General features: G+C 40.6%; 1 protein-coding gene across 1 annotated transcript; it reads left to right on the top strand.

The window, feature by feature from the left end:
* Nucleotides 1-536: 536 nt before the first annotated feature.
* Nucleotides 537-10,277, top strand: LOC133605794 (calcium/calmodulin-dependent protein kinase type II subunit delta-like). Its single transcript, XM_061959099.1, has 4 exons — nucleotides 537-692; nucleotides 8,254-8,329; nucleotides 8,408-8,502; nucleotides 9,925-10,277. Exons 1-4 carry the CDS (start codon nucleotides 596-598, stop codon nucleotides 10,158-10,160), a joined length of 504 nt encoding a protein of 167 aa, XP_061815083.1. The 5' UTR covers nucleotides 537-595; the 3' UTR covers nucleotides 10,161-10,277.
* The last annotated feature ends 7,615 nt before the right edge of the window (nucleotides 10,278-17,892 follow it).

The following is a 17,892-nucleotide window of genomic DNA, read 5'->3' as shown; positions in this document are numbered from 1 at the left end:
CCAATCATGGCACCCACCTGTTCCCAGTTAACCTGTTCACCTGTGGGATGTTCCAAATAAGTGTTTGATGAGCATTCCTCAACTTTATCAGTATTTATTGCCACCTTTCCCAACTTCTTTGTAACGTTTTGCTGGCATCAAATTCTAAAGTTAATGATTATTTTCAGAGGTGGTTTAGTACCGAATATGATTCATTAGTACCGCGGTACTATACTAATACCGGTATACCGTAAAACCCTAGTATGCGCAATAAATCAACACAAAATACGTACTTTGGAGCAATGTTCACAGACTCCAGTATTTGGCTAGTTAGCATCCCGTCGCAGGCGAGCGATGATGGTCTCGGTTGAGAAGAGTTGTTTGATGATGGATGCTAGAAAATTAAAAAAAATTTTTTTGCAACAGTCAGCCTTTATGCACTGCATTTTTGAGCACGTACTTACTGTGCAATGTCTATAAACTACAGATTGTGTTTTCGTAAGGTAAAGTCCAGCCTGAGTCCGAAAGGCCAAAATAACATTTGTTTTAGCGTCCAATATAAACAAGCCTGCTTTTCAAATGTTACATTTTGGTGAAAGAAGACTAGACGGAGAAGATGTTTATTCCACTGTTATTGCTTTTACTGTCTGTAAAGGGACTAAGCGGCAGTGTTAGTCTGCAGCTGGCTGGGAAACCACTTGACGATGTTGGAGGTAAATTATTTCAATTTTATTAGTTTTATATTTTCAATGTCCATAACATCACGGCTTTTTGGAAGCTTTTGGCTGTTCATACAACTTACGTATTCTCATACATTTCTTGTCCAAATATACAAATTTAGTTTTTGAAGAAATATGACTTTTCTTTTAAAGCTGCAACTTTCTATAGATATGAAGTCCGTGAACAAAATGCGTCTTTTGAAGTGAACAAAAAGAGCCATTTGTTTGGGAGCGGGTTTTTTTATGCACATGCAGATACAACATGGGATGTTTACAATGAAAACACAACAAAAATACAAACCCCAAAACCAGTAAAGTCGGCACGTTGTGTAAATGGTAAATAAAAACAGAATACAATGATTTGCAAATCCTTTTCAACTTAAATTCAATTGAATAGACTGCAAAGACAAGATACTTAACGTTCAAACTGGTAAACTCTGTTATTTTTTTGCAAATATTAGCTCATTGGGAATTTGATGCCTGCAACATGTTTCAAAAAAGCTGGCACAAGTGGCAAAAAAGACTGAGAAAGTTGAGGAATGCTCATCAAACACTTATTTGGAACATCTCACAGGTGAACAGGCTAATTGGGAACAGGTGGGTGCCATGATTGGGTATAAAAGCAGCTTCGATGTAATGCTCAGTCGTTCAAAAACAAGGATGGGGCGAAGGTCACCACTTTGTCAACAAACGCCTCAGCAAACTGTCGAACAGTTTAAGAACAACATTTCTCAACGAGCTATTGTAAGGAATTTAGGGATTTCACCATCTACGGTCCGTAATATCATCAAAGGGTTCAGAGAATCTGGAGAAATCACTGCACGTAAGCAGCTAAGCCCGTGACCTTCGATCCCTCAGGCTGTACTGCATCAACAAGCAACATCAGTGTGTAAAGGATATCACCACATGGGCTCTTGAACACTTCAGAAACCCACTGTCAGTAACTACAGTTTGTCGCTACATCTGTAAGTGCAAGTTAAAACTCTACTATGCAAAGCCAAAGCCATTTATCAACAACACCCAGAAACTTCGCTGGGCCCGAACTCATCTAAGATGGACTGATGCAAAGTGGAAAAGTGTTCTGTGGTCTGACGAGTCCACATTTCAAATTGTTTTTTGGAAACTGTGGACGTCGTGTCCTTCGGGCCAAAAAGGAAAAGAACCATCCGGAATGTTCTAGGTGCAAATCCTACCGGATTTGTATTTTCTAGTTCTTAATCTTTTTTTTTTCCATAGCGTTTTTCGAGGTTCTACTCCTTCCACATTTTTCATTTGATTCATACCGTTCCAACTTCAAAATGTTCAACCTATTCAGGCCATTGGTGCTATTTGTCGAACATTTCAAAATTTTTTCCCGGATTTCCCAGAATTTGCAATTTTTCAGGAAATGTTTCCCATTGAAATTTAATGGGCCATTTTTCACACTTCCATTATTTCCACTTTTTTCATCCATATCAAACCATTCCACCTTGAAAGAAATTACACCATCCTGGAAATTCAAACTATCAATTTTTCGACTTTGAAAATTTCCAGGAATTCCCAGAATTCTGGGTTTTCTAAAGCCCTAATTCCACCGTTTTTTCTTTCTGCTTTTATTATATTTTCAAACCAATTCCAACCATTTTACCACCAAAACAATTTAATTAGTCTGGACATCAAATATACCTATTTAGTTTTTCGTAAAAATTCCCGGTTTTCCCGAAATTCCAAAATACCAACTTTCAAATACGATGTGTTACTACATCAACATTGCTCAACAAATTTGAAACATTCTAACACTAACCCATTCATCTCATTCAGGGCAATTGAGCGAGAATCACAATTTTTTTTAAATTCCCGGTTTTCCCGAAAATCTAGAAAATTCCTAAATAAATGGACAATGTTTCCTAATTCGACAATTTCAACATTTCTCAACCAATTCTAACCGTTCTACCTTCAACACATTTCATTTATCTTAGTTATTCAAACTACAAATTTTCCAAGTTCAATAATTTCCAGGAATTCCCAGAATTTTTTCAAAATCCTATGTCCTTTCTGCTTCTCCTTTCACATATTTCAACGAATTCTAATTATTCCACCATCAAAACATTCCACTTAGTTGGGACATCAAACATACCTATTTTGTTTATTTTTTATTTTATTTTTTATTTTGTTTGTTCATACAAATTCCTGATTTTCCCGAAATTCCAGGAATTCCGAAATAGCAATTTTCAACATTTGTCGACCGCTTCGAAAAATGCCAACACTAACCCAGGGAAATTGTGCCATCATCTAAATTTTAAACAAGTCCCCGTTTTCTGGAAATTTCCAAATTTACATAAAATTTCTATTCAAATGATTGGACAATCTGTCCAAATTCTACCATTCCAACATTTCTCAGCCAATTCAAACCATTCCACCTTCAACACATTTCACTCATCCTGGATATTCAAACAGCCCATTGTCCGGGTTCAGAAAATTCCAGGAATTCCTAGAATTCTCGGTTTCCCAAAATCCTATGTCCACCCTTTGTACTTGCTTTGTACTTTCTGCTTCTCCTTCCATATTTGTCAATCCATTCCAACAATTCCACCATCAAAACGTTCCACTTAGTTGAGACATCAAATGTCCCTTTTTTGTGTTTCGTCAAAATTCATGGTTTTCCCGAAATTCCAGGAACTCCCAAATACCAATTTTCAACTACACAGTGTTACTTTGTCAACGTTTCTTGACTGATTCCAACAATTCCAACACCAACCCGTTCATCTCATCCAGGGCAATTGTGCTAGTACCAACATTTTCAAAAGTTCCCAGTTTTCCCGATACCCCCAAATTACCAGGAAATTCCCATTCAAAAATATGGACATGTTCAAAATTGTACAATGCCCAAAACTCTAACAAAGAATTGGGACATTTTTTTCCAACCGATTTGGACCTTTCAACCATTCGCACACACCCTTCTGATGTATCGAAAGCAAAACATGTTTTCCCTTTCCAAAAATTCCAGGATTTCCTGGAATTTCCCGAAATTTTCCCCCATTGAATGGGCAATAAACAAACTTCTGCATATCCCACGTTTCTCATTTGATTTCAACCGTTCCACCATCCACAAACTCTACTCATCCTGGACATTCAAGTCAAAATGTTTCTATGTTACCAGGAATTCCTGGTTTTCCAGGACATTTTTTTACTTGATTCGAACCGTTCCACCATCTACACATTCTCTTCACCCTGGACATTGAGAGCCAAAAACACGTTTCCATTTCCCTAAATTTATGTTTTTCCAGGAATTTCCAGGAATTTTTCCCCATTTAAAATGAATGAGCAATATATAAACTCCTGCATATCCGACATTTCTCGTCTGATCCCCACATCCGCTGATTCTGGTCATTCAAGCCAGTGTGTTTACTGGTTCCAAAAACTCCCCTATTACCTGGAATTACCAGGAATGTTTACCCATTCACTTGAATGGGCAGTATACAAACCTCTTCATCGCCCACATTTCTCAACCGATTTGAACCGTTCCACCATCCACACACTCTCCTCACCCTGGACATTGAAGCCAAAAAACATGTTTCCATTTCCCAAAATGTCCTGTTTTACTGGAGTTACCAGGAATCCCTCCCCATTAAAAATGAATGGGTAAAATACAAACTCTGACATATCTCATATTTCTCAATGGATTTGAACAGTTCCGAAGTCAAAAAGCTCCTTGCTCATGTTCGTCAACTGCTAGCATGTTAGCGTTAGCATTATAATGCTTTTTGCTCACATTTTAAGCTATTAATCACAGATTTTGTTACTTGGCGCCACCTGTTAGAATATGAATGTTAGCATGCTAATAGTAACATGCTAGAGTTTTTTGCTAGCATTTTAGCTATCATTGTACTTTTTAACCCAATAATCATGTATTAGTTACCTGGTGACATCTTAGAAGTATATTAGCTCTTCCTCTGTTAGCATGCTAACTTTTTATGCTAGCATTTAAGCAAATGGGATACATTTAGAGCTACAATTCACAGATTATGTTAGCTTGTACCCTCTTTGAAGTCTGCTAACTCTTCTAACTATACCGGGGGTTAGCAACCGGCGGCTCTCGAGCCGCATGCGGCTCTTTAGCACCGCCCTAGTGGCTCCCTGGAGCTTTTTCAAAAATGAAAAAAGATGGGTGAAAATATATTTGTCGTTTTAATAATGTTTCTGTCAGAGGACAAATATGACACAAACCTTCCTACTTGTCAGAAAGCCCAGTTTAATATGTTTGTGCTTATGCTTCACTGATGACCGTATTTGGCCAGCGCCGTTTTGTCCTACTAATTTTGGCGGTCCTTGAACTCACCGTAGTTGGTTTGCGTGTACAACTTTCTCCGTCGCTGCCACAGAAAGACGTGTTTTATGCCACTCCTTCTTTGTCTCATTTTGTCCACCAAACATTGTATGCTGTGCGTGAATGCACAAAGGTGAGCTTTGTTGACGTGATTGACATGCGTGGGGTGCTAATAATCCATGCTAACATGCTGTTTAGGCTAGCTGTGTGTACATATTGCATCATTATCTTAGTGTGTGTGTGTGACAATCATTGGTGCGTTAACTTTAATTATGCCTTGTTTGTAGATATATTTGAGTTCATTTAATTTAAATGATAAATAAATAAATAAATAAATACATTTCCCTTACTTATGTCCTCTGTGTATTTAATTTATATTTTCATGTCTCATGACACATTATCTGTATGTAATATTGGCTGCCGTGTTGTTCCAGACCACAGCAAACGTTACCATGTTGTTCCAGACCACTTTTATGTGGTCTGGAACAACAGCTTGCAAAGATTGTAATAAATCCATTAGAAGAAGACTGCCTGTTCTTTCCTTTAACTTGGGCACACACATCTATACATTTGGCAGTTTTAAGCCAGTCATTTCCAGGAGTTATCAAGCCCTGAGAGACACGTGCTGTCATGATCCATGTCCCGGATCATGTTTTATGTTCTGTTAGTTTTGGACTTCATAGTTCCTGTTTTTTGTGCACCCTTGTTTGTTTTAGTTACCATGGTTACTTATTATTTCCACCTGCCTCTGATTAGTGTTTGCCCGCTCACCTGCTGCCCGAGCACTAATCAGAGGCATTATTTAAACCTGCCTTGCCCTCCAGTCAGTGCTGGAGTATTGTTTGTTGTATGTTGTGGACTCCCTGTTTCATGCAATGCTCTGTTCATGCATGTTGTCTGGAGATACCATAGTTCATGCTTAGTTCATGCTGCTCGTGCCTTTCCAAGTAAGTTTTGTTTATTTATGCCACAGTTAGCGACTTTTTGTTTCATGTCCATAGTTCAGGTTAAGTGTTAGCTTTTGTTTCATGCGTTAAGTTGTGCCTTCGCCTTGTGCGCCTTTTTGTTTTCACCTTTTTTTGAACATTAAAACAATGTTTTCTTGTACACCGCCTGTCATCTCTGCATCTTGGGGTTCGTCACCTCCACATCATGACACTTACTTAATGTGTTGCCTTCATTATAACACTTACATAAGGCTTTTAACGTTTTGCGGCTCCAGACAAATTTGTTTTTTGTAATTTTACCAACATTAGCAAAATTTAGCATTATACACCCCCGCTACCACCAAACCCCGCCCCCACCCCAACCCTGCTCCCTCACACATCAACCCCACCCCTCTGTGCGTCGGTTGAGGTGGGCGGGGTTTGGTAGCGAGAGTTAGGGCTGCATGGGATTCTGGGTATTTGTTCTGTTGTGTTTATGTTGTGTTACGGTGCAGATGTTCTCTCGAAATGTGTTTGTCATTCTTGTTTGGTGTGGGTTCACAGTGTGGCGCATTATTAGTAAGAGTGTTAAAGTTTTTTATATCGCCACCGTCAGTGTAATCTGTGTGGTTGTTGACCAAGTATGCGTTGCTGTGACTGTCGTGAGCAAGCAGAAGCCCCATACAACGTGTGGCTGGGCTGGCACGCTGGTTGTAGTGGGCGCTAAATGCTGTTCCATCACGGCACGTCCGAGAGAGCAGTTGCCCTGAAATTCATAGTCTGCCGGAAAAATTGGGAGGATTGTCAAGGCTGACGCTGTCAAGCGCCATTCATATAAACCCCGCGGGCCGCACTAACATTCAATTTTCATATTAAGGTGTGGGCCGCGTGTCTGAGACCCTTGGTTTATACATAGCACAAAGCAAGAAAAAAAACTTTGTATGCAGTGTTATTTCATTTTAAAGTTCAAAAGATTTTTGTGGCTCCCATTGTTTTCTTTAATTTGTGAAAATGGTCAAAATGGCTCTTTGACTGGTAAAGGTTGCCGACCCCTGGTCTAAAGCGTTCAGCATACAGGAACAGTTCACAGTCCACAGCTAGTAATACTCCAGCACTGACTGGAGGGAGAGGCAGGTATAAATAGGAGCCTGATTGGCAATTGCCACCAGGTGTGCCAGACTGCCAATCAGATACAGGTGAGGGAAACAAGCGCTCAGGGAGACATGCAGGAAAAGGAACCAAAATAAGAGCGCTGACAGGAAATAAAACAAACACAGTCAAAAAAACAAAACATAACCAAACTGTCAGTGAGAAATCCTGACAGTAGCCCCCCTTCTGATAACGGATACCAGACGTTCTAGAAAACCCTCCATAAAAGTCCAAAGTCACGGGAGTGTGGAGGGTGGACAAGGCGGTGGGCCGCCCGGCCAAGTGTCCCCGCTACTAACGGGGAAGAGTCAGGTGGCGACGACGAGTTGAACGGCGCCGCAACTGGCGAGGCGGTCGCCCAAGGAATGGCCACAAGAGTTACGCATGCCAGCGCCCGTGCGTCAGGCCAGCTGCGGGTCGCGGAGGCGACGATGCTGGAGACGCTGGCGACGCCGTGGGACGGCCCACCAGAGACAAGAATTAAGATGTCGTTGGCGTGGGTGGAGCCAGAGACAAGGATGACGATGTCGTCGGCGTGGGCGGAGTCAGAGGAGCAGGCGGCTCGTCTGCCGGCGTGGGCGGAGTCAGAGGATCAGGCGGTTCGTCTGCCGGCGTGGGCGGAGTCAGAGGAGCAGGCGGCTCGTCTGCCGGCGTGGCCAGAGTCAGAGGAGCAGGCGTGGGAGACCTCACTGGGGTTGATGGCATCCACAAGCCTCCTGGGGTGGGTGGCGCCGTCTGTAGTCCCACAGGGGTTGATGCCGCTGTCTGTAGCCCCACCGGGGTGGATGGCGGCAACTACGGCAGATCCACTGGAGTTAGAAGTAGTTGTGCCACCCCAGCTACACAGCTACTCATAGCCGCCCCCTCAAGGGACGGATCCAAGACGTCCCCAAAGAGGCCCACAGACGACAGGGAGGCAAAACATCTCCTCCGTTTGGCCATCAGCGCCAGCATCCTGTCAAGCTTCTCTGAAGATATCTCCGCGGGGTTCGTATTTGGCTGGAGTATTCTGTCAGGAAGTGGTGTTGACGAACCCCAAGATGCAGAGATGGCAGGCTTGGTGCAAACATGATTTTAATAAATGTGATTAATTAGATCGTAGTTGCATGCATATTCAAAATAAACTGACGCCATGACCACGTTTTTGCTTTTAATATTAGTTTGTTTCTTGCAGGTCGTAAGCAGGAGGTCATTGAGGCTACCCAGAAGCTGATAGCAGCCATTATGGATGGAGACTACGACACATACCAGTCGGTTTAAATGAAAGTTCAAAGATTGTTTATTTATTTTTAAATGTAAAAAAGTGAAATAACAAATAATTGTTTTAGGAATATGACCGTTCCAGGCCTGACGTCCTTTGAACCAGAAGCTTTAGGCCACCTTGTGGAGGGAATGGACTTCCATCGCTTCATCTTCGACCACGGTGGCATTATTTTATTTATACACTCACACTTTACTATATCATTATAATCATTTGTAAATTACACAACTAATATTTTCAAAAAAAACTTAAATGATTACTTTTTTCCTCTAATTTTAAGAATTGTATTTTTTGTAATATTAACTTTTATTCTTATAAAATTCACAATATTTCCCTAATAACACATGAAATCTGTTTTTGTAGTTATAACATGAATTCATTTTCAGACTCTTACAATCATTTTTACTGTACTAATACAACTTTTTTCTTGCAATAATACAACTTTATTTATTTTTTCAATAATAGGTATTTTTTTGCTTGTAACGTTACCAGTTATTCTTGCAAAATCATGTTTTTCCTCATGACAATATTCCTTTACTTTTGTAAATTTACAACTTTTTTTAAGTTAAAGTTTTCAGATGCAGATTTTTTCCTTATCAAATTTGTTAGATTGAGAATATGATGATCCGCAGTTTAAGTTTAGGATTCCCTTAGTTTGTTTGTGTGTTCCTTGTTGCCATGGGTGCTGATTATGTTCACCTGTCTCTGATTAGTGGTCGGGACGCTCACCTGCTCGCGGTTACTAATCAGAGAGCTATTTAGTCCTGCCTCTCGCCACACTCTGTCTGGCTGTTTTGTTTGCTTCACGCAATATTTACGTTGGATTCTTGCTCCTTATTCCTGTGCTGGTTATTCGATAGCTCCCCATTCCGTCGGCACGTTCCTATTTTGTTATTCTTGCCTTGTTATGGTAATAAGTAATTATTCCTACCTCCGACATCAGCGTGTAAAGTGGGCTCAGGAACACTTCAGAAAACCACTGTCAGTAGCTACAGTTCGTCGCTACATCTGTAAGTGCAAGTTAAAACTCTACTATGCAAAGCCAAAGCCATTTATCAACAACACCCAGAAACGCCACCGGCTAAGCTGGGCCCGAGCTCATCTAAGATGGACTGATGCAAAGTGGAAAAGTGTTGTGTAGTCTGACGAGTCCACATTTCAAATTGTTTTTTGGAAACTGTGGACGTCGTGTCCTCCGGAACAAAGAGGAAAAGAACCATCCGGATTGTTATAGGTGCAAAGTTGAAAAGCCAGCATCAGTGATGGTATGGGGGTGTATTAGTGCCCAAGACATGGGTAACTTACACATCTGTGAAGGCGCCATTAATGCTGAAAGATACATACAGGTTTTGGAGCAACATATGTTGCTATCCAAGCAACGTTACCATGGACGCCCCTGCTTATTTCAGCAAGACAATGCCAAGCCACGTGTTACAACAGCGTGGCTTCATAGTAAAAGAGTGCGGGTACTAGAAAATAAAACGATATTGTTTTTGGCTTTTTTTTATAACCTAACCTAAGGTCCCCCCTCCCCTCCTACCCCCATAATAAAACAACTTGATGTGTTTTTCCCTTTTCCTGCAGTCTCGATTATGGTGGTAGGTTTAACCCACACCACCCTTCTCAGCCCCCACGTCCACCTGCTGGGCGACAACGCCGCCTGCGTGTCCTACGTCCGTCTCACGCAGTACGCCGACCCGGCCTCAGGGAGACTTCGCACCGCCACGTCCGAGGAGACTCGTGTCTGGCATCATCGTGACGGACGGTGGCGCAATGTTCACTTTCATCGATCGGGCTCACCCACAGTGCCCACAAAGTAGACATGTATACGATTTTATCGATGGCGATACCGATTTCGATATTGGTGTTCGTCGGTACTCTTATCGGTACTATATGTAACTTGTGACAATAAAGAGAAGATTTTGTGTTTTCTTTAAGTTTAGGATTCTCTTAGTTTTGCTTCAGCACCCCTGTTTTGTGATCCTTGTTGCCATGGGTGCTGATACCTAATCATTGTCAACACTGTCTGCTCTCATTTTCTCGCACATTTGACCCTCTGATGTTCTGTGTACCTACACTCTGTCCTCCTCCTGTCTAGGCCTGCCGTGTCTGTGTGTGTGTGTGTGTGTGTGTGTGTGTGTGTGTGTGTGTGTGTGTGTGTGTGTGTGTGTGTGTGTGTGTGTGTTTGTGTAATGCGCGCCGACCACTAACCAGAGGCAGGTGAAGCTTCACCTGCCTCTGGTTAGTGGTCGGCGCGCTCACCTGCTTCCAGTCACTAATCAGAGCCGTATAGCTATGTATTCCTTGATCTTGACTGTTTTGTTTGCTTCATGCAACATTTACGTTGTTATCCTTACTTCTTGCTCTTGTTTCTATGCTAAACCTTTCCACAACTTTGTTTGCGTTCTTGCCTGATTTATGAGAACAAATCATTTTTCTTACCTGCGCCCTGCTTCCGAGGTCCATCTGCATCTCGGGGGGAAACGATCCGCGCGGTACCGTGCGACCCAACCGTGACAGGTTTATTACTACAAGAGGTTGTAGACCACCAACATGATGTAACATCTCACAGCAGGGTGGTTTTTTATCAACACCCGCTTTTTAAGTCTTAACCTCTTAAAGGCCCAAGCTGTTTTTTTTACATGCTTTTTTTTTTTATTTGTCTTTGCTATTTGGGCTTATTGGACCCTAATTAGAATAAAAACTATTTGATATGATGTACTTAGTCCATAAGTACACAAACGTGTACATCATGTTTAGTGACATGCTAATTCTTATTTTTACACTATTTTCTTCCAAATTCCATTGTATGTTTTACTCTTCTGACACCACCAGATGGCAGTATAAGTGTCCACATAAGTGGCCATAAAACCCCAATTCAGTAATGTACACACTTTTGGAAATAAGAGCTAAAAGGTGCTGTCCACGCATGTGGCCACTAAGCCTTTAGAGGTTAAAGAAGTCAACTACGTACAAGTTGTTATGTCATCATCTTGTAAAGACCACACGGACTAATCACTGTGTTTGTATTCATTACAATATACATTCAGCTGGAAATAATATTCATGTACGGCATTCATGTACAGAGCACAGACCTCTTACATGATATTAGGGTTGTACGGTATGTTTGTTAGTATAGTACCGCGATACTAATGAATCCTATTCGGTGCTATACTGTCTCTAAAAAGTACCGGTCCCCCCACACCCTCATCGTCGTCACGTCGTGTCATTGCTGGTTTTACCAGCAGACAAGCATATTCGGCAGCGCACAATCACGGAGTACTTACACGCAGACACAGTGTGTAGACAGAAAAGGGAGAACGGACGCATTTTGATAAAAGTGTAGTTATAACACTGAAACGCCCCCGGGAAGAGGTGCTTTAAGGCACGGCTAGCGAGCGGATAAAGTCCATCCGCAATCTGCAGTGTTTTAGCTACTTCTAAATCCCAAATCCTTCACACGACACCTCCGCTCCGGACAGACTAACCTCCTCCAACCTCCGAGGACAAAGCTATGAACAATGGGAGACCGGGCTTTCTGCTCCGCCGCTTCCATTCTGAGGAACACTCTCCCTGACCACCTGAGGGCACCACAGACTGTGGATGTTTTTAAAAAAGCCCTTTTTTTAGATTTATGCGTGCTAGTTCTAGTTTTTATTTTTATTTATTTGTATTATTATATTTTTATTTTATTTTTTTAATAACTGTAAAGTGCTTTTTTTTTTTTTTTTTTTTTCAAATAAAATCTATTATTATTATTATTAAATCACTAATCCTCGCCTCCATGGCGACAAATAAAGTAAGTTTCTTACAAGTATCATCCCTGCAGGACGAGGAATAGCTAAACATGCTTCACTAGACACCGTAGCTCACTGGCGTCACAATGTAAACAAACGCCATTGGTGGACCTACACCTAAGATCCACTGTTATGATACCAAGTAAAATAGCGTATCTGGTCGATACTACTATGATTACATCGATGTTTTTTGGCATCTTCTTTTGTTTTTTAAAATGTATATTATGTTTATAAACTCAGGAACTGCGTCCCTGGACACATGAGGACTTTGAATATGACCAATGTATGATCCTGTAACGACTTGGTATCGGATTGATACCTAAATTTGTGGTATCATCCAAAACTAATGTCAACCATCCAATCAACAGAAGAATAAGTGATTATTACATTTTAACAGAAGTGTAGATAGAACATGTTAAAGGAGAAAGTAGGCAGATATTAACAGTAAATGAACAAGTAGTTGTCATGACTTGGTCCTGGGTGTTTGCTTTTCCGGAATGCAACGGGAAGTTGGCTCGGGCGAGACGGGAATGTGAGTACATGATTTATTTAATATATCAAAAAAAGTACAAATGAAAAGCGTGCACAGTGTCGGAGAACAAACTATGAAACCAAAAGACTAGAGCATTAATAAACAAAAACTTACTTGGCTTGGACAAAAGTAGCAGCATGAAGGATGGACATGAAAACAAGTGTCAGGAATGTACAGAGCATAAATGTGAGATGTCGCCAGAAAGACAAACTGAAAACAATGAACTTAAATACTACAGACATGATTAACTAAAACAGGTGCGTGACTCAAAACGTGAAACAGGTGCGTGACGTGACAGGTGAAAACTAATGGGTTGCTATGGTGACAAACAAGAGTGCACAATCAGTCCAAACGTGGAACAGGTGAAACTAATGGGTAACCATGGAAACAAGACAAGGGAGTGAAAAGCCAGAAACTAAAGAGTCCAATAACCAGAGGTGGGTAGAGTAGCCAGAAATTGTACTCAAGTAAGAGTACTGTTACTTTAGAGATTTATTACTCAAGTAAAAGTAATGAGTAGTCATCCAAATATTTACTTGAGTAAAAGTAAAAAGTATGTTGTGAAAAAACTACTCAAGTACTGAGTAACTGATGAGTAACATACACACACACATATATAAATATAAATGATATACTGTATATATCAATGTATGTGTATATATATATATATATATATATATACACATACATTGATATATACAGTATATCATTTATATTTATTTATTTTGCCGTTTTTGTTTACATGTTAAAGGTGTTTTAATGAATATACATGCATGTTTAACATATAGATTCCTTTCTTTCATGTTGACAAGAATATAAGTTGGTGTATTACCTGATTCTGATGACTTGCATTGATTGTAATCAGACAGCAGTGCTTAACGCCCACGTTTTCAAATGCAGGAGAAAAAAAGTTCCTCCTTTCTGTCTAGTACCACATGAAAGTGGTTGGTTTTTGGTATCTTATTTGTCCAGCTTCCATATTCGTTTTCACACACTTTACAAGAAATACATTGGCGGCAAATTCCGTAGCTTGCTAGCTTGTTTGCGCTGGCTTTCGGAGACTCTTATTTTGAAAGCGCAGGCGCGATGGAGCGGCACTTTTATTGTGAAGACAGGAACTGTGCAGTCAGTCTTTAGGCTTGTGACGGGATGTACGTTTGAAATAAAAAAGTGTCTTTTTTCCTTCACACTTTTGATTGATTGATTGAAACTTGTATTAGTAGATTGCACAGTACAGTACATATTCCGTACAATTGACCACTAAATGGTAACACCCCAATAAGTTTTTCAACTTGTTTAAGTCAGGTCATGTGACCGCCTGGCTCTGTTTGATTGGTCCAACGTCACCAGTGACTGCATCTGATTGGTGGAACGGAGTCAAACGTCACTAGTGACTACATTTTATTGGTGGAACGGAGTGAAACGTCACCAGTAAGGCAGGCACTTTGAAGGTCTGTCTGACAGACCAAAACAAACAAAGCGTGCATTAACAGATCGATAAAAATTAGTAGCGAGTAGCGAGCTGAATGTAGATAAAAGTAGCGGAGTAAAAGTAGCGTTTCTTCTCTATAAATATACTCAAGTAAAAGTAAAAGTAAGTTGCATTAAAACTACTCTTAGAAGTACAATTTATCCCAAAAGTTTCTCAAGTAGATGTAACGGAGTAAATGTAGCGCGTTACTACCCACCTCTGCCAATAACTAAACAAAACAAAACATGACTAAAACAAAACATGATTACACAGACATGACAGTAGTTTAATAATTCATTTTCTACAGCTTGTCCTTAATAATGTTGACAAAATAATAAAATGAGAAATGACACAATATGTTACTGCATATCCATATTAGTCTGCATGTCAGCAGACTAATTAGGAGCCTTTGTTTGTTTACTTACTACTAAAAGACAAGTTGTCTAGTATGTTCACTATTTTATTTAAGGACAAAATTGCAATAAGAAACATATGTTTAATGTATCATAAGACTTTTTGTTAAAATAAAGCCAATAATGCATTTTTTTGTGCTCCCCTTTATTTAGAAAAGTATCAAAATACATTTTGGTACCGGTACTGGTAGCAAAATATTGGTATCAGGACAATGTTACATGATATATATTAAATATATCTTATGAATCAGTTTAATCAATTAGCATGTTGGGTGGGTGTTGCACCGGTTGTTATTCTTCAAAATTATTCCAACGAAAAGTTGCAATGTATTCGTATTCCAGGTATTCCTCAAAAAACATGTTTGTGACACAAGGCCATTTGCATTTGTATCTACTTTTTCATTATTTTTAAGAAATTGCAGTTTTTGTATCACTACCCCCACTCTTCCACCAGTGGGGTCAAATAGGATCCCAAGCAGTTCCTACGGAATCTTCTATGAACCTTTCATTCTTAGCCAGTCTGACTGTTCCGCTTACACATCTGGTGTCATCTCTCACACCTGATGCACATCAGTTCTGGTTTCATCTCAAAGTGTGTCGATGATGTCTCCACCACAGACACAGGGACTGCCCTCAACGGGTTTTAGGCCCGCTTTGATGACCTCAGCAACAACACCAGTGCCAGACTCCCACCACCCCCAGGATTAGGATTAGGTTGTTTTAGCATGACAATGAAGAAACATTGACATCTTGATCACACCAAGGCGGAGACATTTTGCACATTTGCAGTCTGGGTCTCCTCTCTCTGCTGGGACTGTGTGCGCTCATGGCATTAGGGATTTCACAAGTCCAAAAACATCCAAGAAGTCACTGGATTTGTTGCTAAGAGATAGAAATTCACCAGTTTTACAAACCCCGAAACCAGTGAAGTTGGCACGTTGTGTAAATGGTCAATAAAAACAGAATACAATGATTTGCAAATCCTTTTCAACTTATATTCAATTAAATAGACTGCAAAGACAAGATATCTAACGTCCGAACTGGAAAACTTTGTTATTTTTTGCAAATATTAGCTATTGCAACAAAATTAAGGGATTTCACCATCTACGGTCCGTAATAGCATCAAAAGGTTCCAAGAATCTGGAGAAATCACTGCACGTAAGCGATGATATTACAGACCTTCGATCCCTCAGGCTGCATCAAAAATTGACATTAGTGTGTAAAGGATATCGCCACATGGGCTCAGGAACACTTCAGAAAACCACTGTCAGTAACTACAGTTGGCCACTACATCTGTAAGTGCAAGTTAAAACTCTCCTATGCAAAGTGAAAGGCATTTATCAACAACACCCAGAAATGCGGCTTGTTCGCTGGGCCCGAGCTCATCTAGGATGGACTGATACAAAGTGGAAAAGTGTTCTGTGGTCTGACGAGTCCACATTTCAAATTGTTTTTGGAAACTCTAGACGTTGTGTTGTCCGGACCAAAGAGGAAAAGAACCATCCGGATTGTTATAGGCGCAAAGCTGAAAAGCCAGCATCTGTGATGGTATGGGGGTGTCTTAGTGCCCAAGACATGGGTAACTTATACATCTGTGAAGGCACCATTAATGCTGAAAGGTACATACAGGTTTTGGAGCAACATATGTTGCCATCCAAGCAACGTTACCATGGACGCCCCTGCTTATTTCAGCAAGACAATGCCAAGCCACGTGTTACATCAACGTGGCTTCATAGTAAAAGAGTGCGGGTAGTAGACTGGCCTGCCTGTAGTCCAGACCTGTCTCCCATTGAAAATGTGTGGCGCATTATGAAGCCTAAAATACCACAACGGAGACCCCCGGACTGTTGAACAACTTAAGCTGTACATCAAGCAAGAATGGGAAAGAATTCCACCTGAGAAGCTTAAAAACTTGGTTGTTAAAAAGTGTTGTTAAAAGGAAAGGCCATGTAACGCAGTGGTAAAAATGCCCTTGTGCCAACTTTTTTGCAATGTGTTGCTGTCATTAAATTCTAAGTTAATGATTATTTGAAAAAAAAAAAAAAAGTTTCTCAGTTAGAACATTAAGTTCTATTCAATTGAATATAAGTTGAAAAGGATTTGCAAATCATTGGATTTTGTTTTTATTTACCATTTACACAACGTGCCAACTTCACTGGTTTGGGGATTTGTAGGTAATGTTGTTGACAACGCCACCTAGGGTAGGCCCAGGACCCTGCACAAGGCAGACACAGGTTCGTTTACCAGCACTAAGTAACTTTTCAATCGTCATAAAATATTTTCATAACTTTTGGGATGATGCGTTGACTTTCAACTGATTGAACGACACCTGTGTCATGGCTGGAAATAATCTGCATCGCTTTCACTGGCACTTAACTTAACTTAACTTTGCCACACAAAAAAACACAAATGTGCTGACTTGCATTATGGCATCCGTCACACCCCTTTTCATTCTGTCACGGCCAGGGCGCATTCCAATCCGCCTTCATCCTTGTCGCACCTCGGGACACGCCCCAGGGACGCGCCGGGTGCGCCTCCGCCCTGCAGCAGCCGCCAGCTGCAATCATTCAACGGCAATCAGCACACCTGCCTGTGACGAGCGAGCTGCCTTCTTAAGCCTGCTCAACCTGCCATCCCGTGCCGGAATATAGTCTTCTGTACCGTAAGCCGATACCTAGCTATATGTTCTCTCTGTCCGGATCTCTTTGCTTTCCCTGAGTTGATTGTCGTGTCCTCCCTACCCCGCAGTTCCCTGTGTGCATCCCCGAGTCACGCTGTGTATCTTCCTCGCGCTTCCTGGTTCTCGACTCCTCGCTTGCCCCCGGACTATGACGACTCTCTCTACTGCCTTTCGACCCCGCTTCCGCCCCTGGACAACTCTGCCTGCCTTGCCCTTGTCGGACAGCTCCGCTCCTCTCAACACACACCTCCAACATTTACGGTAAAACGCTCCAGTTAAATACTACACATAGTCTTACACCATACACACTCTTGGATTTTGTCACACTCCATTTCCTTAGTTATTATATTTAGTATTGTTTGATTATTTTATATATATATATATATATATATATATATATATATATATATATATATATATATATATATATATATATACATATGGTCTGTATTAGAGATGTCCGATAATATCGGCAGGCTGATATAATCAACCGATAAATGCGTTAAAATGTAATATCAGAAATTATCGGTATCGTTTTTTTTTTACCTTAGGTTAGGTTATAAAAAAAGCCCAAAACAATATTGTTTTATTTTGAGTCATAATTAAACTGAAATCACTGTTTTATGGGAATAAAGTTACAAAACTAACAATTTTTAATT

The sequence above is a fragment of the Nerophis lumbriciformis genome, linkage group LG05 (assembly GCF_033978685.3).
Source record: "Nerophis lumbriciformis linkage group LG05, RoL_Nlum_v2.1, whole genome shotgun sequence".
Classification (NCBI taxonomy): domain Eukaryota; kingdom Metazoa; phylum Chordata; class Actinopteri; order Syngnathiformes; family Syngnathidae; genus Nerophis; species Nerophis lumbriciformis.
The sequence above is the reverse complement of the archived record's forward strand: the minus strand, read 5'-3'. Positions and strand labels throughout refer to the sequence as shown.

Coding starts and splice junctions, on each gene's coding strand:
- LOC133605794 (XM_061959099.1), top strand. CDS start 596: ATGTTTATTCCACTGTTATTGCTTTTACTGTCTGTAAAGGGACTAAGC. Junction 693..8,253: donor ACCACTTGACGATGTTGGAG/GTAAATTATTTC, acceptor TGTTTCTTGCAG/GTCGTAAGCAGGAGGTCATT. Junction 8,330..8,407: donor GGAGACTACGACACATACCA/GTCGGTTTAAAT, acceptor TAATTGTTTTAG/GAATATGACCGTTCCAGGCC.